General features: G+C 46.3%; 1 protein-coding gene across 7 annotated transcripts in view; it reads right to left on the bottom strand.

Annotated features, from left to right (window-relative positions):
- Nucleotides 1-25,060, bottom strand: part of LOC125449368 (macro domain-containing protein CT2219-like) — a 987,510-nt gene that overhangs the window by 70,812 nt on the left and 891,638 nt on the right. For all 7 annotated transcript variants that reach the window (XR_009443130.1, XM_059641690.1, XM_059641688.1 and 4 more), the window contains exon 6: nucleotides 22,847-22,965. Coding sequence is in view for 6 of the 7 variants with exons in the window: in XM_059641690.1 (XP_059497673.1) it covers nucleotides 22,847-22,965 (119 nt within the window). In the remaining variant the exon portion in view is untranslated. The remainder of the gene's footprint in view (nucleotides 1-22,846; nucleotides 22,966-25,060) is intronic.

Genomic DNA, 25,060 nt, shown 5'->3' with positions numbered 1-25,060 from the left:
TGTGATGCGATCAGCTGGCTTCGTTACTCTGTAAATAGCATAATTCCTCATAAACTTACATTTCGGGGCCAAGGCAACACATGTCAGGGTGCAGTCAACCCACAACCAGCTTGTGACAGAGTAAAACTGGCCCAAAGCAGGCTGTTAGAACATATCAGCCAAGCCAGCACCAGCTGCTGGGGATATGGAACCAGCCCAGGATTGCCACGCTATCATCCAGTAAAGTAAAATTGGAAAATTGTTCTCTTATTAGGGACTGCGCTCTCCAACTCCTCTTCCATTTTTCTTTCAAGGTGGCAGCGGAGTAGGGGGGCCAAGTTTCTGCAGAGCATTTTGTAGATGGTACACACTGCTGCGACTGAGCGTCGGTGGGTGGAGGGAGTGGGATGCTTGTGGATGTGGTGTTGATCGAGCGGGGGCTGCTCTGTCCTGGATGGTGTCGAGCTTCTTGAGTGTTGTTGGGGCTGCCCCCATCCAGGGTCGAGTGGAGATTATTCCCTGGCACTCCTGACTTGTGCCTTGTAGACAGTGGACAGGCTTCAGGGGGAGTCAGGAGATGAGTTACTCGATGCAGTATCCCCAGCTTCTGACCTTCTCTTGCAGCCCCTGTGTTAATGGGGTGAGTCCAATTCGGTTTCTGGGGGGATTCGGTGATGGGAACACCATTGAATGGATGAGCCACAGGATGAACTGAACACGGCTCCATCTGAGTCTGGGGTCTCCTGGTGAGTGAGGATCAGGCACCGAGCTGACCTCCTGGGATTTGACTTGCAGTCTTGGCTAAAGGTCTGGGTCCGCAGCAAGGCTCGGGCAGCTAAAGGAGGAAAATGGTGGTCTTGGGCCAACATGGCGGTCTCGGCCTGGCATGGTGTTTTTCTTGGACAGAAGCTTCCGGCCCAGCATTCCAGTGGCCCCGTGTTGCGGTCTTGTTCCAGTTGAGTATTCCATCATCTCTAAATCAGTTTTCTCCAAGCCCGGGAGCCGTTAACTGAACTGTGATGACCTTAGACTTCATTTTACTTTTTTAAAATTATTATATATGACTTCTCTTACTAATGTCAGCTCTGTGGTGAAGCAATTTAGAAAACTTCTCACTGTATTTTTCATGTAAAATAATACACGCCAATAGAATTCTATTTTATTCTACTCTACTCTGTTCTGTTCATTTAGAGTCATAATGTTTTAGATATGAAATGTGATATATAGCAGGGAAACAGCCCCTTAGGTCCAACTCATCCATGCTGACCCGATACCCTAAATTAATCTAGTCCCATTTGCCAGCATTTGGCCCATATCCCTCTAACCCCTTCCTATTCATGTCCCCATCCAGATGCCTTTTAAATGCTGTAATTGTTCCAGCCCCCACCACTTCCTCTGGCAGCTCATTCCATACACGCACCACCCTCTGTGTGAAAAAGTTACCCCTCAGGTCCCTTTTAAATCCTCCCCCTCTCACCTTAACCCTGTGTCCCTCTAGTTTAGGACACCCACCCACCCTGGGGGGAAAAGACCCCATGCCCCTCACGATTTTATAAACCTCTATCAGGTCAGCCCTCAGCTCCAGGGAAAATAGCCCCAGTCTATTCAGGTCCTCCCTAAAGCTCAAACCCTCCAACCCTGGAGGCATCCTTGTAAATCTTTTCTGAACCCTCCCAAGTTTCAGAACACCTTTCCTACAGCAGGGAGACCAGAACTGAACACAGTATTCCAAACATGGGACAAAGCAATGTCCTGTACGGCCGCAACATGACCTTGCAATTCCTACATGTACCAAATGCTTTCTTCACCACCCTGCCTACCTTCACTCAAAAGGGATAAGTTTGAAATGACTTTTCAAATGAGTCTGCAAGCTATAGCTCACTAAAAAGTGGATAATCAGGAAGATCCACTGGCAACTGTTTAGATTTCAAATCAGGGGAACATAAGAAATTTATTATGGGGAACAAGGAAATGGCAGAAGAGTTGAATAAGTACTTTGGATCTGTCTTCACTAGGGAAGACACAAGCAATCTCCCAGATGCAATAGTGGCTGAAGGACCTTGGGTAACGGACAAACTGAAGGGTATTTATATTAGGCAGGAAATAGTGTTGGATAGACTGTTAGGTCTGAAGGCCAATAAGTCCCCGGGACCTGATGGTCTACATCCCAGGGTACTTAAGGAGGTGGTTCTAGAAATTGTGGACGCATTGGTAATTATTTTCCAAGGTTCTATAGATTCAGGATCAGTTCCTGTGGTTTGGAGGGTGGCTAATGTTGTCCCACTTTTTAAGAAAGGAGGGAGAGAGAAAACAGGGGATTATCGACTGGTTAGCCTGATGTCAGTGGTGGGAAAGATGCTGGAGTCAATTATAAAAGATGAAATTACGACTCATTTGGATAGCAGTAACAGGATAGGTCAGAGTCAGCATGGGTTTACGAAGGGGAAATCGTGCTTGACTAATCTTCTGGAATTTTTTGAGGAAGTATCTATGAAGATGGATAAGGCAGAACTAGTGGATGTAATGTACCTGGACTTTCAGAAAGCCTTTGATAAAGTCCCACACAGGAGATTGGTGAGCAAAATTAGGGCACATGATATTGGGGGCAAAATACTGAGTTGGATTGAAAATTGGGTGGCTGACAAGAAGCAAAGAGTACTGATAAACGGGTCCCTTTCGGAATGGCAGGCAGTGACCAGTGGGGTACCACAGGCTTCGGTGCTGGGACCGCAGCTCTTTACGATATATATTAATGATATAGACGAAGGCATTAAAAGTAATATTAGCAAATTTGCTGATGACACAAAGCTGGGTGGCAGTGTGAAATGTGAGGAGGATGTTATGAGAATACAGGGTGACTTGGACAGGCTAGGTCAGTGGACAGATGCATGGCAGATGCAGTTTAATGTGGATAAATGTGTGCTTATCCACTTTGGTAGCAAGAACAGGAAGGCAGATTACTATATAAATGGAATCAAGTTAGGTAAAGGGGAATACAATGAGATCTAAGTGTTCTTGTACATCAGTCAATGAAAGCAAGCATGCAGGTACAGCAGGTAATGAAGAAAGCTAATAGCATGCTGGCCTTCATAACAAGAGGAATTGAGTCTAGGAGCAAAGAGGTCCTTCTGCAGCTGTACAGGGCCCTGGTGAGACCGCACCTGGAGTATTGTGTGCAGTTTTGGTCTCCCAATTTAAGGAAGGACATTCTTGCTATTGAGGGAGTGCAGTGTAGGTTCACAAGGTCAATTCCCAGAATGGCGGGACTATCATATGTTGAAAGATTGGAGTGACTGGGCTTGTATACACTTGAGTTTAGAAGGATGAGAGGGGATCTGATTGAGACGTATAAGATTATTAAGGGATTGGACACTCTGGAGGCAGGAAGCATGTTTCCGCTGATGGGTGAGTCCAGAACCAGAGGACGCAGTTTAAAAATAAGGGGTAGGCCATTTAGAACAGATTTGAGGAAAGCCTTCTTCACCCAGAGAGTGGTGGATATATGGAATGCTCTGCCCCAGAAGGCAGTGGAGGCCAACTCTCTGGATACTTTCAAGAAAGAGATGGATAGAGCTCTTAAAGATAGTGGAATCAAGGGTTATGGGATAAGGCAGGAACAGGATACTGATGGATACTGTACAGTTGCAGAAGGACCTCTCTGCTCCTATACGCAATTCCTCTTGTTATGAAGGCCATGATCATAATGAATGGTGGTGCTGGCTCAAAAGACTGAATGGCCTACTCCTGCACCTATTGTCTATTGTAATAGGGAGTAGCAGTAAGCGATTCATCCCCTCAAACCCTGCCATTCAACAAGATCATGGCTGACCTGCCCTAGGCCACAACTCCTTTTTCATGCCAGCTCATTGTAGCCCTCAATTCTTCAAATATTTCAAAAATTTACAACCTCTTCTGTAAATACATTCAGTGATCTAGCATCCATAACTATCTGGGCTAGAGAATTCAAGACATTTTTACCCCCTGGGAGAAGAAATTCCTTTGCATCTTGGTTATAATATTTGAAATTCATTTACCAGTGGAAATATCTTTTCAATATTTACCCTGTCAAGCCCTCTCAGAATCTTGTACTTTTCAATGATAATTATTCTAAACATCTCTCTAAAATCTTACAAATAAAGGCCTAACCTCTTTAACTGTTAGAGAGTCATACAGTCGTACAGTCAGTAAGCATGGAAACAGACCCTTCCATCCAACCAGTCCATGCCGAACATAATCCCAAATTAAACTAGTCCCACCTGCTTGTGCTTGGCCCATATCCCTCCAAAGCTTTCCTATTCATGTACTTATCCAAATGTCCTTCAAACCTTGTAATTGTGCCCACATCCATCACTTCCTCAGGAAGTTCATCCCACACATGAACCACCGTCTGTATAAAAAAATTGCCCCTTGTATCTTTCATTAATATCTCTCCTCTCACCTTAAAAATGTGCCCCTCGCCCCAGTCTTGAAATCCCCCTAAGCTGACCTCTTCATCCCAGCAATCAGCCCAGTTGATCTCTTTTAAACCGTCTCTTAATGTCAGTTCAATTTCACTTAAGCACAGGGACCAAACACAGTATTCCAGGTGCAGCCTCACCAACACCCTGCATAATTAACACAATTTCCATGCTTTTAAATTCCAACCTACCAGCAATAAAGGCTAAAATTCCATTTGCATTCTCAATAACTTGACGTACCTGCATACTAATTTTTTGTGTTTCATGCACAAGAACACCCTGATTCCTCTGCACTGCATATTGTTCAAGTGCATTTCTATTTGAGTAATAGTCCGCCTCCTGATTTTTGCTACTAAAGTGTATAACCTCACACTTTTCTGTGTTAAATGTAACATTAAACTTATCCTCTTTGCAGATTCCTATGGGCTCAACCCAACATGCACACTTTGCTAATTTGGTACCATTAATAAATTTAGATACTTTACAGCCATTAAGTCATTAACATAGGGGTGTCTTCTATTCTGACAGGTGTTGTATAATTTGCAAAATTGTACCCCTACGCCTGAGCATCTCACTATCTTTCCTCAAAGGATTAGAACAGTTAAGTGGTTGCCTTGATGCAGACTCAATGGGCTGAAGGGCACTTTTCTCGACTATAAACCTCTATAACTATACTACAAATGTTTGAGGCCATAGGATTGATCCTTGTGGCACTCCATTAGTTATATTTTTCAATCCAAAATGACCCATTACTCTCGACATTCCATCTTCTGTGTGTCAACCAACCCTCAATCCATGCTAATTCCTCACACCCAATACCATGAGCGCCTATCTTGTACAACAGTGTATCTAGTGGTTCCCTTTCATGAGCTCTGCTTGTTATATTCTCAAAAAACTGCAGAAAATTTGTCAAAACCTTTCACAAAACCGTATTTTCTGCAGGAGGATCCTGACCTGAAATGTCAGCTTTCCTGCTCCACTGATGCTGCCTGGCCTGCTGTGTTCCTCCAGCTCTACACTGTGTTATCTCAGACTCCAGCATCGGCAGTTCTTACTATCTTTGACTTTGCATGATTGTGTTAAGCTTTTCTAAGTGTCCTTTTCTTCTTTAATAATGGACGCTTTCATTCCCCCAGCTGTCAGGCTTAACTGGTGCTCAATCTCCCGATAAGGACACCAAGATAAGACTATTGTAATCAACTTTGTAAAGTCTTCCTCATCAGTATTGGGTGATTGATCCTTGAACTGGGGGACTGCTGTGCGTAGTAGTCCAGCATTAACCTATATATCAGCTCTGACCCCAGACTCCTTCATCGCCATCCATGGGTATGTCCCACAAGTAGCTCAGAGCCACCAACTGCTGGAGAGACAGTGATGCATAAGCACATGGAAATGGCCCAGATTTTCTCAAAGTTTCAGGTTAAACAAAGTCAAAGAAACCTTGTGCTGATCATCCTTAGAGCTGTCCCTCAGCCGAATGAACCAGTGATGCTACCGGTTGAACATTGCTCAAAGAACACAGATATAATCCAGGCCGCAGAATGTTTCGGACGGATTGTAGCACCCAGAATCATTCAACATGGTTACTGACAACATTTGTTATCAGAAACTACTGTCATACACTTTCAGCCAAGATGAAAATCTCAGCCATATCATGAATACATTCTATTGTGTACTCCATCACTACTAACGTCCCAAGTGGGAGTTACCAAGTGGGATAGACTGAGCAGTTCAAATCTGGCCATCTTTAAGGTAGTATGAGCCAGCAGCAGATTTTCAATTCATTATAACATAGGAACAGGGGGAGGCCATTCAGCTCATCAAATCTGTTCTGCCATTCCATACTATCGTGACTGACCATCCACTTCACTGTCTTTTTCCCACACCATTCCAAAATCCTTTGTGGCACTGGTATTGAGAAATCTGTCAATCTCTACTCTAAACGTACCCAACGTGTGGCCTTCACAGCCTCCTGAGATTTCCGTAGATTAACAAAGATTTTTCTGAATCACAATCTGAAGTGACTTAATCCTTATTTCTAAAATTTGTTCCACGCGCCTGACCAGGGGAAACATTTTATTAGCATCACCTTTGTGTATCCCTTTAAGTATTTCATAAGTTTTCAATGAGTTCATTTCTCATTCCTCAAAACTCTAAAGAATACTGACTTAATTTTTCTAATCTCTCTTTATTGGACAGTCTAGGGAATATTTCACTTCCTCTCTCACTGTGGCAATAACATCCTTCCGAAAAGAAGGGGACCAAACTACACACAGTATTCTGGGTGCAGGCTACCCAAGATCCCACACAATTGAAGCAAGACTTTGCCACCTGTACTAATGTCCCTTTAACCTTCCTAATTGCTTGCCATTGACTTCAGTGACTTCTTAACTTCCAACCAGAATGTCCTGTACTTCCCCTGTACGGGGGAAAACTGATGTACAGAGGGATCTGGGTGTTCAGGTCCATTGTACCCTGAAGGTGGCAGGAAGGTCGATAGAGTGGTCAAGAAGGCATACGGCATGCTTTCATTCATCAGATGGGGTATTGAGTACAAGAGTTGGCAGGTCATGTTACAGTTGTATAGGACTTTGGTTTGACCACATTTGGAATGCTGCCTACAGTTCTGGTCGCCACATTACCAAAAGGATGTGGATGCTTTGGAGAGGGTGCAGAGGAGATTCACCAGGATGTTGCCTGGTATGGAGGGTGCTAGTTATGAAGAGAGGTTGAGTAGATTAGGATTATTTACATTAGAAAGACAGGGGTTGAGGGGGGACCTGATTGAGGTCTACAAACTCATGAGAGGTATGGACAGGGTGGATAGCAAGAGCTCTTTCCCAGAGTGGGGGGCTCAATTACTAGAGGTCACGATTTCAAGGTGAGAGGGGAAAAGTTTAAGGGAGATATGCGTGGAAAGTTCTTTACACAGAGGGTGGTGGGTGCCTGGAATGCGTTGCCAGCGGAGGTGTTAGAGGCGGGCACGATAGCATCTTTTGAGATGTATCTAAAAGATACATGAATGGGCAGGGAGCAGAGGGATACAGATTCTTGGAAAATAGGCAACAGGTTTAGATAGAGGATCTGGATCGGCGCAGGCTTTGAGGGCCAAAGGGCCTGTTCCTGTGCTGTAATTTTCTTTGTTCTTTGTTCTTCAAACCAGGGGAACCAACCCTGGTAGCGTATGCCCAAGGCAACATTAAGCTCTGTTTAGAATGCTGTGTGAACGCAGCAACACTAAGTACACAGGGATGCTACAATCCTAAATCCATCCCCGCTCCCCTACTATCCACTCAATGCCCCCACTTCCATAGTTGGCTAACTTGAGCAGACTGGCGAGTCAAATCTGTGAACTCTCTGATTCTCCTGACGCAGTCTTGTAACAAGGTAGGTGAGAACGTAACTTTCTGCGTCAAATACACAAGATTGGGTCAGATACTTTTGTCGACCCTCCATCTCAGCCTGTTAAATTTCATCAGTGGCATGAAGCGAGACAGAGATACTCAAAGAATATATGAATACAAATATATATCCCTGACACAGTGACAATTGAAGAGCAGCTGATCAATATGGATCAAATCAGCAAGCTCTTGTACAGGAATAAGAGAGGTGAATGACATTAATCCAGTTTAAACTGGTTTTCTGCCACTAGCAAACGCTGGACAGGTCCCAGGAGTCCTGTGCACTCAATCATCAATCACAAAATTCATTACAAATAAGGATCACTCAGTAGTCTCAGAAAGGCCTCTCGTTTCACATTTTAATCCACTCAGTAATAAAAGGGACAAGTATCTGGAACAGTGGGTGAAAGGGGAGGGGAGTTGTGTGGAATAGAATTCCCCTCTCACCTAATCCTGTCCTCTTTATGGCTTCCAATAGAGGCATAAAAATTATTAACTGCAGCAACTCCACAATGAGTGAACCGTTTTCAGTAGTCAATACACACACACAGTGCAGATTTGAAAAGTGATGGGAGAACTGGAGTCTTTTCAGCAACAGGAACATTGCGTTTATTTATGTGTCTGTGATACAGTAAACCTTCCCAAAGCGTTTCATAGGAATGAAATCAAACACAATTGGACACTGTGCCACTTCGGGGGGCATTAAGGACAGGTGACGGGGAATGAGGGGAACGCTCAAGAGGGTGGGACACAGGATGTACAAAAATGTCAAAGGGCTGCAGGGACCCTGGAGATCACGGAAACAGGCTGCAGGGGATCTTGAAAGTTACAGAAATGGGAGCAAGAAAGCGGTGTAAGAGATGGAGGAGGTTATAGGGATAGGGAGGACATGAAGGGGCTCGGGGAGGTGACAGAGATAGGGAGTGAGTGTGAGGGCCAGAGGAGATTACAGAGATATGGAGGGATTTAGGAGCTGGAGGAAGTAGGGAGGGATGTAGGGGCTGGAGGAGTGTGCAGAGATAGGGAGGGGTGCAGGAGTTGGAAGAGCTAACAGAGAAAGGAACGGGTTTAGGGATTGGGGGAGGTTACAGAGATAGTGAGGGGTTTTATGGGCTGGGGGAGGTTGCAGAGATAGGGAGGGAGTGTAGGGGGTAGAGGAGTGGGCAGAGATAGGGAGGGGTGCAGGGACTGGGGGAGCTTACAGAGATAAGAATGGGTTTAGGGATTGGGGGAGGTTACAGAGATAGGGAGGGGTTTAGGGGCTGGGGTAAGTTACAGAGAAAGGGAGGGGGTGTAGGGGCTGGGGGAGGTTACAGTGGTCTTATGGTCTAATGTGACAAGCAGTCCCACTGGGGTGTGGTGCTGGGGGAGAGGACATGGTGACAAAGAAAACCTTACTAGTTACATTCTCTGTCACCATGTCCTTCAACACCCCTCCCTCTCATCCCCTTCAGGCTGACTGTTCTTTCCAGGCTGGAAGTTAGACACACCATCATTCTGGCAATCTCACAATCCAGGCACTTCATCTGAGCTATGAACACCCATTCTCCCCCAGCACTACCCCTCCCCAACAACTGCATAAATATTGTCCCCTCTACACTTCATGCTAGTCCTGATGAACAGTCACCTCGACTCGAAACGTTAGCTTGCCTTCTCTCTCCCTCCATGGGTGCTGCCTGACTCGCTGGGATCTCCTGCAATTTTTGTTTTCAGTTTGGATCCCAGCGTCTGCAGTAATTTTCTCCGAGGATACACTACATCTGTCCCTGGCGATATATCCCCCTTCAAGGTCACTCCCTCCAGACCTTCCATTCTCATTATGTTTATTTGATCTCATAGTCCTCCTCATTAACTAGAAATGCCTGTATCATCCTGTTCCTTTGCAAAGGTAAAGTACTCATTCAAACTCTTGCCTACACCTTCTGCCCCCATACACAAGTTATCATGTATATCTCTGATAGGCCCAATCCTTCCCTTAGTCAGCCTCTTGCTCTTAGCGTATTGGAAAACAACTTTGGGTTTTCCTTAGTGATAATGGGAACTGCAGATGCTGGAGAATCCAAGATAATAAAATGTGAGGCTGGATGAACACAGCAGGCCCAGCAGCATCTCAGGAGCACAAAAGCTGACGTTTCTGGCCTAGACCCTTCATCAGAGAGGGAGATGGGGTGAGGGTTCTGGAATAAATAGGGAGAGAGGGGGAGGCGGACCAAAGATGGAGAGAAAAGAAGATAGGTGGAGAGGAGAGTATAGGTGGGGAGGTAGGGAGGGGATAGGTCAGTCCAGGGAAGACGGACAGGTCAAGGAGGTGGGATGAGGTTAGTAGGTAGGAGATGGAGGTGTGGCTTGGGGTGGGAGGAAGGGATGGGTGAGAGGAAGAACAGGTTAGGGAGGCAGAGACAGGTTGGACTGGTTTTGGGATGCAGTGGGTGCAGGGGAAGAGCTGGGCTGGTTGTGTGGTGCAGTGGGGGGAGGGGACGAACTGGGCTGGTTTTGGGATGCGGTGGGGGAAGGGGAGATTTTGAAGCTGGTGAAGTCCACATTGATACCATTGGGCTGCAGGGCTCCCAAGCGGAATATGAGTTGCTGTTCCTGCAACCTTCGGGTGGCATCATTGTGGCAGTGTAGGAGGCCCATGATGGACATGTCATCTTAAGAATGGGAGGGGGAGTGGAAATGGTTTGCGACTGGGAGGTGCAGTTGTTTGTTGCGAACCGAGCGGAGGTGTTCTGCAAAGCGGTCCCCAAGCCTCCGCTTGGTTTCCCCAATGTAGAGGAAGCCACACCGGGTACAGTGGATGCAGTATACCACATTGGCAGATGTGCAGGTGAACCTCTGCTTAATGTGGAAAGTCATCTTGGGGCCTGGGATACGGGTGAGGGAGGAGGTGTGGGGACAAGTGTAGCATTTCCTGCGGTTGCAGGGGAAGGTGCCGGGTGTGGTGGGGTTGGAGGGCAGTTTGGAGCGAACAAGGGAGTCACAGAGAGAGTGGTCTCTCCGGAAAGCAGACAGGGGTGGGGATGGAAAAATGTCTTGAGTGGTGGGGTCAGATTGTAGATGGCGGAAGTGTCGGAGGATGATGCGTTGTATCCGGAGGTTGGTGGGGTGGAGTGTGAGAACGAGGGGGATCCTCTTTGGGCGGTTGTGGCGGGGGCGGGGTGTGAGGGATGTGTTGCGGGAAATGCGGGAGACGCGGTCAAGGGCTTTCTCGATCACAGTGGGGGGAAAGTTGCGGTCCTTGAAGAACTTGGACATCTGGGATGTGCGGGAGTGGAATGCCTCATCCTGGGAGCAGATGCGGCGGAGGCGGAGGAATTGGGAATAGGGGATGGAATTTTTGCAGGAGGGTGGGTGGGTGGAGGTGTATTCTAGGTAGCTGTGGGAGTCGGTGGGCTTGAAATGGACATCAGTTACAAGCTGGTTGCCTGAGATGGAGACTGAGAGGTCCAGGAAGGTGAGGGATGTGCTGGAGATGGCCCAGGTGAACTGAAGGTTGGGGTGGAAGGTGTTGGTGAAGTGGATGAACTGTTCGAGCTCCTGTGGGGAGCAAGAGGCGGCGCCGATACAGTCATCAATGTAATGGAGGAAGAGATGGGTTTGGGGGCCCTTAGCTTTAATGTATCACTGTACAATATTTTTTCATATCCTCTTTGCTATCTTAGTTTCCTTTCCATGCCATCCATTTACTCTTTCTTCTCCTCTCAGCTTCCTAAATTATTCCTTTTTTGAGACTGCCTTAAGCTCTGCTTTTCTGTTTTATCTGACCCTGTGTGCTTATGGCTAACTGTGGAACTCTAGATGACACAATACCATGCTTCTCCTTTCTGGGGACATGTCTATGCTGTGCTTGAAGACTCTTACTTTTGATTTATCACTGACTTTCCTTTAAGTAGCTGTAACTGGTCTTTTTTCCAGATGATCTCTCTGCTTTGTAAACTTTGCCTTCCCCAGTTTTGAACTTTTACTGCCATTCTATCTTTGTCCCATTCCATAACGATGCTAAATTTAACTATATTACAATCATTATTTCCAAAATGACCACCCATTGCTCATCCATCGACCTGTTCAACTTTGTTTCCTGAATACAGAATTGCACCCTCTCAATTGGGCAATGCTGAACCATGTAAGGGTTCGGATTAGGAGGGGTATGCAATTTGGTTAGAGAGAGGCTGCGGAGGGGTTTAGATAGAACATTTAGTTATACAGGTCCCGGTGTGTCTGATGACACAACTCCAAGTGATGTGACTAAACTGGAAAGAAATCCACGAGAAGTGTATGAAAGGAAGGGAGGATATAGTATGGGGCAAGGTTACAAAGTGAGGGATAGTTATGGAGCAATATAAGCAGCTGCATGAGGATTTGAAATTGGGACAAGATACCGGTGTAACACTGCACAGCAGTGATGGGTCAATAGAACTTGATGTCAAGTTGGATACAGGCAACAGAGCTTTAATTGAACTATTAGTATTCCCACACTATGCATAACGCATCAGTTCTGCATCATCTCCTTCTCAGGGACATTTTAGGATGGGAAATAGCCACTGACCTTATCAAAGATGCTCACATCCTCAGAATGAACTTCCTAACAACAGTGTGTTTCTCCGTGGTCTCCACATGGAGCCGAGCAGGATCCAATTACAGCCTGAAACTGTGCGGCCCCACTTTGTTGGTCGATGGCTTTGATCTCAGTGAGGTTCAGCTGGAAGGTTTCAGTTAATCCAAAAGGGACGTTGAGCAAATAGTCTGACAGCACAGAGATGACAGATGGGCTCGTGAGAAATGTGGGATGGGTCAAATCCAAAACTGTATTGACGAGTGAAGGAAAGAAACCGAAGAGAAGAAGCAAATTTGAAAAGAGAAATCCTCAGCTGCCAGTGTGCCTCATCAATAATGAACGGCTTCCCTAAGTGTCCTATTAGTCAGTGTTTTCTGAGAATATTCACACGCCTTTCAGTGGAAACCCTTGAGGCACTATGTTTACACTCAGTATTTGGGGAGGGGGATCAGAATCAATTGTCCCTTTTCCCCTCATCTGTATTTCCCCAGACAAAGTGATTCTAACAGGTCAGCAGACTTTGCTGGAACTCATCCTGCAGTTAGCTTCCGTCACACGTTGGCTATCACAATGTTGATCTGAGCAGAACAAGGAAAGCAAAGCAGACCGTTAATGCTCTTTCCGCAGTGCTAACCTATCTGATAACTGCCTGTCTCAGGGTTGGGTGGGGAGACTTGTCTGCGATGAATTGTCAACACTGATGCCAAAGGCAATTTGTTCCACCTCTTTGCACACCCTCCGGTGATTAAAAGCAGTTTACTAAACATGGGGATCTTTTACAAAATGGAATTGCCTTTCTTTACAAAAATACTGTTAAAGGTAGAAGCCCAATGGGCAATCACACACTGCCATTTATCACTGAATATATTGAATTTATATTTCCTGAGCTGGCGCTAGAGTAAACTCACCGGCCGAGAGTGGCTGCATATCTCCTTCTTTGTAATTGACTGCTAATGGCTGCTGGACAACAGCTCCTGCGACAGAGAGGGATTGGCATTTTCTCCTTGAAACACTAAATCGAGACCCTATCTGCCCTTTCAGATGGATGTACAAATATATATGAAGGGAGATAACAAGGTGTGGAGCTGGATGAACACAGCAGGCCAGGCAGCATCAGAGGAGCAGGAAGGCTGATGCTTCAGGCCTAGAAGAAGGGTCTAGGCCGGAAACATCAGCCTTCCTGCTCCTCTGATGCTGCTCGGCCTGCTGTGTTCATCCAGCTCCACACCTTGTTATCTCAGATTCACCAGCATCTGCAGTTCCCACTGTATATATACAGAATAGGTCACAACCCTCAAGCCTGCCCCACCATTCAAGAGATGTTCTGATTATGCCACAGTAGGCGGTATAACAGATTCCTTGGCACCATTTGAAGAAAGCAGTGGAACTCTGCGGTGTTGTGGCCAACAGATATCTCTCAACCAATAACACCACACCATGTTATCTGGGGGATAGTAAGAACTGCAGATGCTGGAGTCAGAGATAACAGTGTGGAGCTGGATGAACACAGCAGGCCAGGCAGCATCAGAGGAGCAGGAAAGCTGGCGTTTTGGGTCGGGACCCTTTTTCAGAAACCCTTCTGAAACGTCAGCTTTCCTGCTCCTCTGATGCTACCTGGCCTACTGTGTTCCTCTAGCTCCACACTGCGCCACCATGTTATCTTGTCTTTCCTTCTTTGTGCAAGCTCACTGGATGTTGCTTATCGTACATTACAGCCAGTGACTACAAAGCCAGCAAAGTGCTTCAGAATGTTCAGACATTGTGTAAAAAAAAAATGCAACGCTTTCCGTCCTACTGCCTCGGATTTATTCAGGAAACAAAAAGCGGAGGAGGAGAGAAACCTGGAGCATATTAATGACATTGATAAACCACTTGGTCTTTACAATTCTAGTTTGAGGCTTTGTCTAAATCCCATGCCTGGATCAACTGGTTTACTGTGCATTTTTGCCGTTATTCGCTCTGGAGGCAGCTGGAATATGAAGCAAGCTGCCCACTGTTGTGCAATGTTTTACAGCTGGCATGCAACATACATTCATGAGGCACGCTCGTGATATGGTCACTGTACCATAGCATGTGATTTGATGTTGTAAAGGTCTCAGTAACCATCTTACAATGACACACCGAGGGAAGTACACAACAGTTTGCAATCAAAATGCTCACTACTAGCCGCGAGTGGGCAGTGACTGTGACTGTAATTTATATGTAGACAACAGGAGTTGTATGAACGATCTGCCGAGTGTTTCAGTGCCCAGTTATAGGAAGGATATTATGAAGCTGGAGAGGGTTCGGAAGAGATTTACCAGGACGTTGCCAGGTATGGAGGGTTTGAGTTATAAAGAAAGGCTGGATAGGCTGGGACTTTTTTCATGGAGCATAGGAGGTTGAGAAGTGACTTGATAGAGGTTTATAAGATGATGAGGTGCGTAGATAGAGTTAATGGTAGCTGTCTTTTCCCTAGGGATGGGGGATTTCGAGACCGGGGGAACAATTTTAAGGTGACAGGACAGAGATTTAAAGAAGACATGAGGGGCACATGTTTTATACAGAGGGTGGTTCGCGTGTGGAATGAACTTCCAGAGGAAGGGGTGGATGCGGGTATGGTTACAATGTTTAAAAGACATTTGGATAAGGACATGAATAGGAAAGGTTTGAGGGGATATGGGCCAGGAGCAGGCAGGCGGGACTAGTTCAGTTTGGGTTAAGGGTCAGCATTGACTGGTTGGGCTGAATGGTCTGTTGCTGTGCTGTACGACTTGATCTAGTTCTTATATTACTGGAGTTAACAGAGTTTTGTCTCGGCAAGTACTAATCCTGCTGCTGGTAACCAGCCCATCACTCTATTTAGGGGTAATGGTGAGGGCAGGTCAGATCACCTACTTGATACCAGTCAGGTGGAGCTTGTACCTTGGCCAAACAATGTCATCTACACACACAATCAACAGACCTGGCTCTGATCACTCAGAAGGTCCTTCCTTCCCCACTGTGAACCACTACACGTCTGGGTTAGATTTCGCTGCCTCATCTCAAGCCCCAAGCCTCTACGGCAACTGCAATCACAAAAAACAGCAGTTTCCTGGTATCCCGAGGCAATATTTTAGCCATTATTCAATTAATAGGTATGTTTCAGGGTTTTTCCTCCTAAATAGTTCTGTGCCAAAATCCATTGATAGCTGTGCTGTTTAAACTCTAACCTGCCTCACTAACTAATGTGCGAAATGGTCCTCGGTTACATCATGGTTCTGAAGATGCAAATTAAAGACAGTAATATATGCGCTGTATGAATACATCTGTTATCCAGTCTTTAGACAGTCAGGCCTGCTGTGTATTTGCTCAAGAGATAAGAAAAAATAATGTGTGTGGGAGAAGCTCCACGGAAACAGGACCTACCGAAAATGCAGAGTAGGCCAAGCAGCAGTTTAAAGGGAAACAAACAGGACACATGAATCTGCAGGCATTCCCCAGCAGGTGATCAACAGACTGGATACTACTAGGTCTGCTATCTTGGAAAAAGAGACCAAAATGATTGGTGGCCAAATAGCCTTTGGAATAGTTATCGACATTAACAGCAACCAGACCTAAATATGCTTTTGTGCAACAGATCGGTAATTATCGACTTCACTCATAATGCTTGTTGTGAAGAGTAGAAATCTTCCGCTGTTTGTCAAAGGAGACTAGGTGAATAGAAACATAGACAACAGGGAAAAGGGATGATATCAAAGCACTGCAGTCGCCATCTGATTGTCAATCAGCTCAGTCTCGGAGACAGGAGCCAGCAGACCCATTGTGTAGGGCATTCTGCAGCCAATCTGTATCACACGCTGCTAGTCACATTATTAGGTAGAACAATGCAAGCAGAGGATCAGTTTAATACCAGGCTACAGTGTATTGTACAATCTCAGTGTCTGCACCACATCCCTGAGGTAATTCTGGTGAATAGGATAGCTCTGGCTTCATATTGATTATATGCCAACCTATGTGTCCTGTGCCCACTTCTGTTTTTTAATTTTAGTGGATCTCATGTGTCTTATCGCTTGCTGCCTGCGATGCATTCAGCACTCTCTGATTGTGCCTTGGGTGTGCTCTGCTTCCTGTCAGTGTCAGTATGAGAAATGCAGGTCCTGTTAAGGGTCAACCAGAATGGCTTCAGAGTCGAATGAGTTTAGCGATGCCCATTGGACGATGCATTCTTCCCCAGTGAGGTCTGGACTCTGGACAGGCAAAGAGGGAAAGCTAGAAACTGGTGTTTGTGCTGAACTTTAGGTTTACAATAAAACCACCGTAAATCTCTAAAAAGCTTTTCCAGCCGCTGACCCAAAGTTGACTGCAATCTACTCCTACTCTCCCTCCACTGGGTGAAGCTGAGCTGGAAGAGTGGGACCAAATGGGAGATCGTTAACATCAGAACAGAGTTTATACACTTAATGGTAAGGTCCTGGAGAGTGTGGCCGAACAAAGAGAACTTGGGGAGCAAGTTTATAGCTCCTTGAAAGTATAATTGCAAGCAGACAGGGCGATGAGGAAGGTGTTCGGTACACTTGTCTTTATTGGTCAGTGCGTTGAGTATAGGGAGTTGGGAGGGTCATGTTGCGGCTGTATACTTTAGGGCCACTATTGGAGTACTGCATCCAATTCTGGTCTCCCTGCTCTAGGAAGAATGATGTGAAACTTGAAAGGGTTCAGAGAAGATTTACAGGGATGTTGCCAGGATCGGAGGGTTTGAGCTACAGGGGGACGCTAAATAGACTGGGGCTCTTTTCCTTGGAGTCTTGGAGACTGTGAGGGGTGACCTTATAGAGGTTTATAAAATCATGAGGGGCATGGTTAGGATGAATAGACAAGATCTTTTCCCCCAGGGGTGGGGAGCCCAAAAGTAGAGGGGCATAGGTTTAAGGTGAGCGGGGAAAGATTTAAAAGGGACCCGAGGGGCAACTTTTTCACACAGAGGGTGGTGCGTGCATGGAATAAGCTGCCAGAGGAAGTCCTGGAGGCTGGTACAATTATAACATTTACGAGGCATCTGGATGGGAACATGAATAGGAAGGGTTTAGAGGGAGATGGGCGAAATGGTGCCAAATGGGACTAAGTTAATTTGGAATATCTGGTCAGCATGGACAAGCTGGGCCGAAGGGTCTGTCTCCATGCTGTACAATGCTATGACTCTGTCTGGGATGTCAGACAGTGCCACATAAGGCAGCTAGGGCCTTGTCTGATGTGTCTTCAGAGAGTTTGTCCTTCCTGGCTCTGAGCGACCAGAGATACCAAACAATCCAAATGTGCGAAATATTGGGCAATCTGTCTGGAAAAAATGAGGAACATTTGATGAGTAGTCCCAGCACTGCACTAAAGTGCAGGAGAAATCAAGCAGAGGAATGAAAGAAATGGATGTTTCTCCTTGAAAAATCTCCCACTTGTCTGATATGAATTGATATTACTAAAGGAAAGGACCATATCCATGCCATTAACTGGCAGAGTGCACTAATCCATTGAACGTAACAGCATTGGGATTGGGACTGCAGCTTTGATCTCTGGGTTACTGTCTCTTCTGTTCAAGATGAATGCTTTTCAAGTGCCAGGAGCCTCGCACTAATATAGTAACAAGAAAGAAGCTTAAAGTTGCTCTAATGTAAGAATATGATTTAAATCAAGTGTGGTGTAAGGTTCGTGCACTTACTGAGAAAATAGCATTAACAGGAATATGAAGAGGAAATGTGGAACAACTGAATAGGTCTGGAAGTATCTGTGGGAAAAGGAATATTTCTGAATCCGATATGATTTAGAACTGAGTTTCGGAAAACAGTCAAATTGCATCTCTCATGTTAACTGTTTCTCGCTCCACAGATGCTGGCAGACCTACTGAGTTTCTCCTGCACTTCCAGTTTTTATTTCAAGCCTTCAGGATCCATAATACTTTTAGTTGAATGTTGACGGTATCTTGTCTGTCCCTATGCTCACAAAGAAGAGAATCGAACTTGCAGACCGAGGTAAAGGACGGGAGAGAGAAGCTGACATGTCGCTGGAAAACAGCATTGAAAAGCTGCAAAGGTAGTCAGGTCAGGTGAATCTTGCAAGGTCATCGCTAGAGAGAAGACTGGCTTGAGACAATATGAGTACCAGAAACAAGTGCGTGAATCAGAGATAACAAGGTGTGAAGATAACAAAGTGCGAAACTGGATGAACACAGCAGGCCAAGCAGCATCTCATGAAGGGTCTAGGCCCGAAATGTCAGCTTTTGTGCTCCTAAGATGCTGCTTGGCCTGCTGTGTTCATCCAGCTTCACACTTTGTTATCTTGGATTCTCCAGCATCTGTAGTTCCCATTATCTCTGATCACAAGGTGTGAAGCTGGATGAACACAGCAGGCCAAGCAGCATCTTAGGAACAGGAAAGCTGATGTTTCGGGCCTAGACCCTTCATCAGAAAAGGGGGAGGGGGAGAGAGGTCTGAAATAAATAGGGAGAGAGGGGGAGGTGGATTGAAGATGGATAGAGGAGAAGATAGGTGGAGAGGAGACAGACAAGTTAAAGAGGTGGGAATGGAGCTAGTAAAGGTGAGTGTAGGTGGGGAGGTAGGGAAGAGATAGGTCAGTCCGGGGAGGACGGACAGGTCAAGGGGGCGGGATGAGGTTAGTAGGTAGAAAATGGGGTTGTGGCTTGAGGTGGGAGGAGGGGATAGGTGAGTGAAAGAACAGGTTCGGGAGGCAGGAACGAGCTGGGCTGGTTTTGGGATGCGATGGGGGAGGGAAGATTTTGAAGCTTGTGAGGTCCACATTGATACCATTGGGCTGCAGGGTTCCCAAGCGGAATATGAGTTGCTGTTCCTGCAACCTATGGGTGGCATCATTGTGGCACTGCAGGAGGCTCAGGATGGACATGTCGTCTAAGGAATGGGAAGGGGAGTTGAAATGGTTCGCGACTGGGAGGTGCAGTTGTTTACTGCGAACTGAGCATAGGTGTTCTGCAAAGCGGTTCCCAAGCCTCCACTTGGCTTCCCTGATGTAGAGGAGACCACACCGGGTACAGTGGATGCAGTATACCACATTGGCAGATGTGCAGGTGAACATCTGCTTAATGTGGAAAGTCTTCTTGGGGCCTGGGATGGGGGTTAGGGAGGAGGTGTGGGGGCAGGTGTAGTACCTCCTGCGGTTGCAGGGAAAAGTGCCGGGTGTGGTGAGGCTGGAGGGGAGTGTGGAGCGGACAAGGGAGTCATGGAGAGAATGATCCCTTCGGAATGCAGACAAGGGTGGGGAGGGAAAAATGTCTTTGGTGGCGGGGTCAGATTGCAAATGGTGGAAGTGTTGGAGGATGATGTGTTGTATCCGGAGGTTGGTGGGATGGTATGTGAGGATGAGGGGGATTTTTTTTTGGTAATTATTGTGGGGATGGGGCTTGAGGGATGAATTGTGGGAAATGCGGGAGACACAGCTGAGGGCATTCTCGACCACTACGGGGGGGGGGTCGGGGGTGGGGGTGGAGGGTGGGTCAGAGTTGTGGTCCTTAAAAAACAAGATGTCCGGCAGTGGAATACCTCATCCCGGGGACAGATGCGGCGGAGGTGGAGGAATTGGGAATAGGGGATGGCATTTTTGCAAGAGGGTGGGTGGAAGGAGGTGTATTCTACGTAAATGTGGGAGTCGGTGGGCTTGAAATGGATATCGGTTTCCAGGTGGTTGCCCGAAATGGAGACAGACAGGTCCAGGAAGGCGAGGACGTGTTAGAGATAGTCCAGGTGAACTTAAGGTTGGGGTGGAAGATGTTGGTAAAGTGGATGAACTGTTCAAGCTCCTCATGGGAGCATCAGGCGGCGCCGATATAGTCATCAATGTAACGGAGGAAGAGGTGGGGATTAGGGCCGGTGTGGGTACAGAAGAGGAATTGTTCCACGTACCCTACAAGGAGGCAGGCATAGCTTGGGCCCATGCAGGTATCGATGGCCACCCCCTTTGTCTGTAGGAAGTAGGAGGAATTGAAAGAGAAGTTGTTGAGAGTGAGGACGAGTTTGGCTAAGCGGATGACGGTGTTAGTGGAGGGGTCTGGTCAGGCCTGCGGGACAGGAAGAAGCAGAGGGCCTTTGTGAATCAGAGATGGTGGTTTAACTGATCAATCAAGCTAGGTAAGCCAACTCATCTTGAATTAGTCTTGTCCCCACCTCCCTAACGTGTCCTCCCACCTATCCACTCCTCCCACCTCAAGCCCCACCTGATCTCCTACCTACTAGCCTCATCCCGCCCCCTCGACCTGTCCGTTCTCCCTGCACGGACCTATACCCTCCCTAACTCCCCACCTACACTCACCTTTACTGGCTCCAACCCTGCCTCCTTGACCTGTCTGTCTCTACTCCACCTATCCTCTCCTCTATCCATCTTCAATCCACCTCCCCCTCTCTCCCTCTTTATTGCAGAATCCCCTTCCCCTCCCCCATTTCTGAAGAATGATCTGGACCCGAAATGTCAACTTTCCTGCTCCTCTGATGCTGCTTGGCCTGCTGTGTTCATCCAGCTCTACATCTTGTCATCTCATCTTGAGTTAGTACCATAGAGTGATAATGGGAACTGCAGATGCTGGAGAATCCAAGATAATAAAGTGTGAAGCTGGATGAACACAGCAGGCCCAGCAGCAGCTCCTGAGATGCTGCTTGGCCTGCTGTGTTCATCCAGCTTCACACTTTATTATCTTGAGTTAGTACCGTGTTGTTAGCCAACATTACTAAAAATAGCTCATTTATCTTGTTCAAAAGCAGAAATGACTGGAGAAACTCAGCAGGTCTGGCAGTATCTGTGGGGAGCAAACAGGGCTAACATTTTGAGTCCAGTGACCCTTATAGACGGGACTGTGGTCACAAGATTTGAAACATTAACTCTGCCTTTTATTCTCCACAGATGTTGCCAGACCAGTTGCGTTTCTCCAGCAATTTCTGTTTTGTTTCAGGTTTCCTGTATCTGCAGTTCTTTGCTTTATTTGAGTCACTTGTCGTTTGCTGGAGCCTGCTGTGCAAAACTGGGCATTTACATTTGGACATCGTAAAAGTTACCACATTTCAAGATCTCGTTGGTTGTGAAAGTACTTTCTTTTAGGATGTTATTCATTTGTTTCTTTGATTCCAGCCAGGTGATGTAATGGCTGCCAAAATTGGCCTCACTGTGTAATGATGGGGATGAGGAGGAACATGTCGACCAGGATTCTTGCTCCTGTTTGCTGTCTATCAACCTGAAGTTGAAAATGCACATCTGTAATTGTAGGTAAGACTCTCTCAGGAGCTACTTCCAGACCTGCAACCCTTCAAGATCTCTCAAAGCATCAATGATGGTCTTTTGATGTTAATTACATAGTTATAGTAAAGTGTGAAGTTGTATTGTGTGTTCAATTAATTATCTTGAGTGTGGAGAATGTTCTATGCAGCAGTCCAGTACAACAGGAGGCAAGATAGACTCCTGTGTTTCAGTGACCTTAAGAAATCTGTGTTACACGCGTGTACAGTGTGTAGTTACAGACTCTATTTGCTTATTTGAAGGGCCTGCTCCTCAATTTTTGGCTAGCACTTCAGTCTCACGGTCTTAATAGTTAGCTACCCATTGCAGGATGTAGGGGCATGGAAAATCCTCACTGGTCAGCTCCGGGACCCAAACCTTGACAGATCCAGGCAGCAGGATGCAAGGGGCTTGTTAGATCCCATTGCCAGTCGCTCTCTGTGGTTATGTCGTCACTCAGGTGTCCCTGGAGAGGGAGCACATGGTGTCCCCTGGTATGCTTTCCACTGTTGGAAGGTACCCACTAGCGCTGAAGCACGCCACCCCCTCAAACAAAAGCAACAGTGAAAGTGGTTAAGTTTCTTTGAAATGCAGTTTTGCTACAGTGCCCCTCTTGTTCTTTGTTCATTTAGTTAACATTCTTTACTGGAGCATTCAGTATAGTGTAAAAAGAGGATAGCTGTGACAATGGGCTGCACTCAATAGAATAATGGGACTCTCTAAGATCCTTCCAACAGAGCGTCCCAATTTTAAACTCTCCACCAATAGTGGCTGCACCTTCATCCGCCATAGGTTCCACCACTCTGGAATTCACTCCCTACAACTTCTCTGCTCCTCTTCCTTCCTGCCTTCGAGAGGCTCCTTAAAAAAAGCCTAACACTTTGATTGAGCTTTTGGGCTAATGTCTCCTCATCTTGCCCAAAACCAGCTTTTATTTCACAATGTTCCTTGCTGTCAGACATGTAAGTAATACTGGCGATGATATTTAAATGCAAGTTGTTGTTGAATTGGGGGAGCTGTGACTATTCTGCAGTCCCTTGGATCTAATGTTTCAAAAAAAGCTGAATGTCTGAGTGACTGGCACCTCTACAGCCAAGTTGTAAATAGCAGCAGCATCTTCACTAGGGCAGAACAGGAGTTTAAACGACTTTACCCCTTTTTACAAGGTCCTTTAATTGCACTTTGCCATAGCGATTTATGAACTGACTTACAATGGTTCGCAGGTTGTTGTCCTCAGCCAGTTTCAGACTCTTTATGTAACAACTCTGTAGGGCCTTCTCTGGAAGCCTTTCCTTCCCCTGTACAATGGGTCCCACTGTGTGAATGACATCTGTAGAGAGAGGGGAGGGAACAAGAGAGACCAAACTGAAACAAGATATTGACTTTTTGCTGCTCTCGAAACACATCAATATCATTAAAGTTTCTTTTTAAAATTTATTCATTCACGGGATGAGGGTATCACTGGCCAGGCAGCATTTATTGCCCATCCCCAATTGCCCAGAGGGCAGTTCAGAGTCAACCACATTGCTTTGGGTCTGGAGTCACATATAGGCCCAGACCAGGTGAGGATGGCAGTTTCCTTCCCTAAAGGGCATTAGTGAACCAGATGGATTTTTCCCAACAATTGACATTGGATTCATTGTCATCATTAGATTCTTAATTCCAGATATTTCACTGAATTCAAATTCCACCATCTGCCGTGGCGGGATTCAAACCCAGGTCTCCAGGACATTATCTGGGTCCCCGGGTTAACAGTCTAGGGATAATACCACTAGGCCACCCCTCCCCTCTTTTCATTTAACTGTAAACTTTGCAGTTTAGAATTCTAAAGCTGGTGTTGGGGGGGCGGTGGTGGGGGGGAAACAGTGCCTTAGAAGATATCACAAAAGATTAAGAAAAGTGTTGATCGTTTTCTGAAAGCACCAGTTAATCTTCCACAAGCATGCCAGGATTGAACTACAATGTTTAGCTCCTAACCTGAAGTGCCCCTTTATGTTTACGGTTCAGGTACTACACAAGGCAATCCAAGGATTGATTAAGCATGTGTCAATTCACAGACGGAGATCTTGGATTTTCCAAACCACTTTGCCCCTTACGGGGAACCCCCATCTAGAACGCTCCAGTAGAAGGACTGAGTAAAATCTGCATCGGTGGGAGCATAGCCCTGCAAATTAATTCTTAAGCTCAGGACCTGCTTGTCAGGGAGAATTTCCCTCCCTTTAAAGTACTTTGGGATTGTTTACTTCTGGGAGAGAAGGCAGAAGAAAGTCTTATCCAAAAGATGTGCAGAGATCTCTCTGTGCTGCATTGAAGCATCGCCTAGATTATTTTGCTCAGGCCTATGAAAGGGAGCTTGAACTCACATCCTTCCAGCTCATACTGAGAGGGCTTGCCCACTCCTTTTCCACTTTGATGCTCATTTGGGATCGGGAATGACTTGCTTCTACTCTGGTTCAACAGGCTCTGAGAAGGTTGATAAGCCCAACGTGTGACCCGTGGACTCTGCCACATGAGGGTCAGCTAGACTGAGGTGTTTGAAGGCTCGTGTACTTGACTCCAATGCCTCAACCTCACCTCTGCATTGGCTTCACCAATGAAGCCATTCGCTGTGTTTGGTGCCTTCCTGAATGAGTTTTCTCCATCCATTTGGCATGGTCCCAAGCCAGGGCTGGCCAGAGGTCAACAGGGATGTCTGTCCTCCCCAGGAACACTTTAAGGATAGAACATAGAACAGTACAGCACAGTACAGGCCCTTCGGCTCACAATGCTGTGCTGACCTATTATCCTACTAAGATCAAACTACCCTGCATACCCTACATTATACTATCATCCATGTGTTTATCCAAGAGTCGCTTAAAAGGCTCTAAAGTATCTAACTCCACTACCACTGCCGGAGCACATTCCACACACCCACCACTCTCTGTGTAAAGAACCTACCTCTGACAGCTCCACTATTCCTTCCTCCAATCATCTTAAAAATTATGGCCCCTTGTAGTAGTCATTTCCTCCCTGGGAAAAAGTCTCTGACTATCCTCTCATCATCTTGTATACCTCTATCAAGTCATCTCTCATCCTTCTTTGCTCCAATGAAAAAAAGCCCTAGCTCCCTCAACCTTTCCTCGTAAGACCTGCTCTCCAGTCCAGGCAGCATCCTGGTAAATCTCCTCTGCACCCTCTCTAAAGCTTCCACATCCTTCCTACCATGGGGTGACCAGAACTGAACACAATATTCCACATGTGGTCTAACCAGAATTTTATAGAGCTGCAGCATAACCACAAGGCTCTTAAACTCAATTCCCCTGCCAATGAAAGCCAACGCACCATATGCCTTCTTTACAATCCTATCAACTTGGGCAACATCTTTGAGGGAACTATGGACGTGGACCCCAATATCCCTCTGTTCCTCCACACCTCCGAGAATCCTG

Source organism: Stegostoma tigrinum, chromosome 42 (genome assembly GCF_030684315.1).
Source record: "Stegostoma tigrinum isolate sSteTig4 chromosome 42, sSteTig4.hap1, whole genome shotgun sequence".
NCBI lineage: Eukaryota > Metazoa > Chordata > Chondrichthyes > Orectolobiformes > Stegostomatidae > Stegostoma > Stegostoma tigrinum.
The sequence above is the reverse complement of the archived record's forward strand: the minus strand, read 5'-3'. Positions and strand labels throughout refer to the sequence as shown.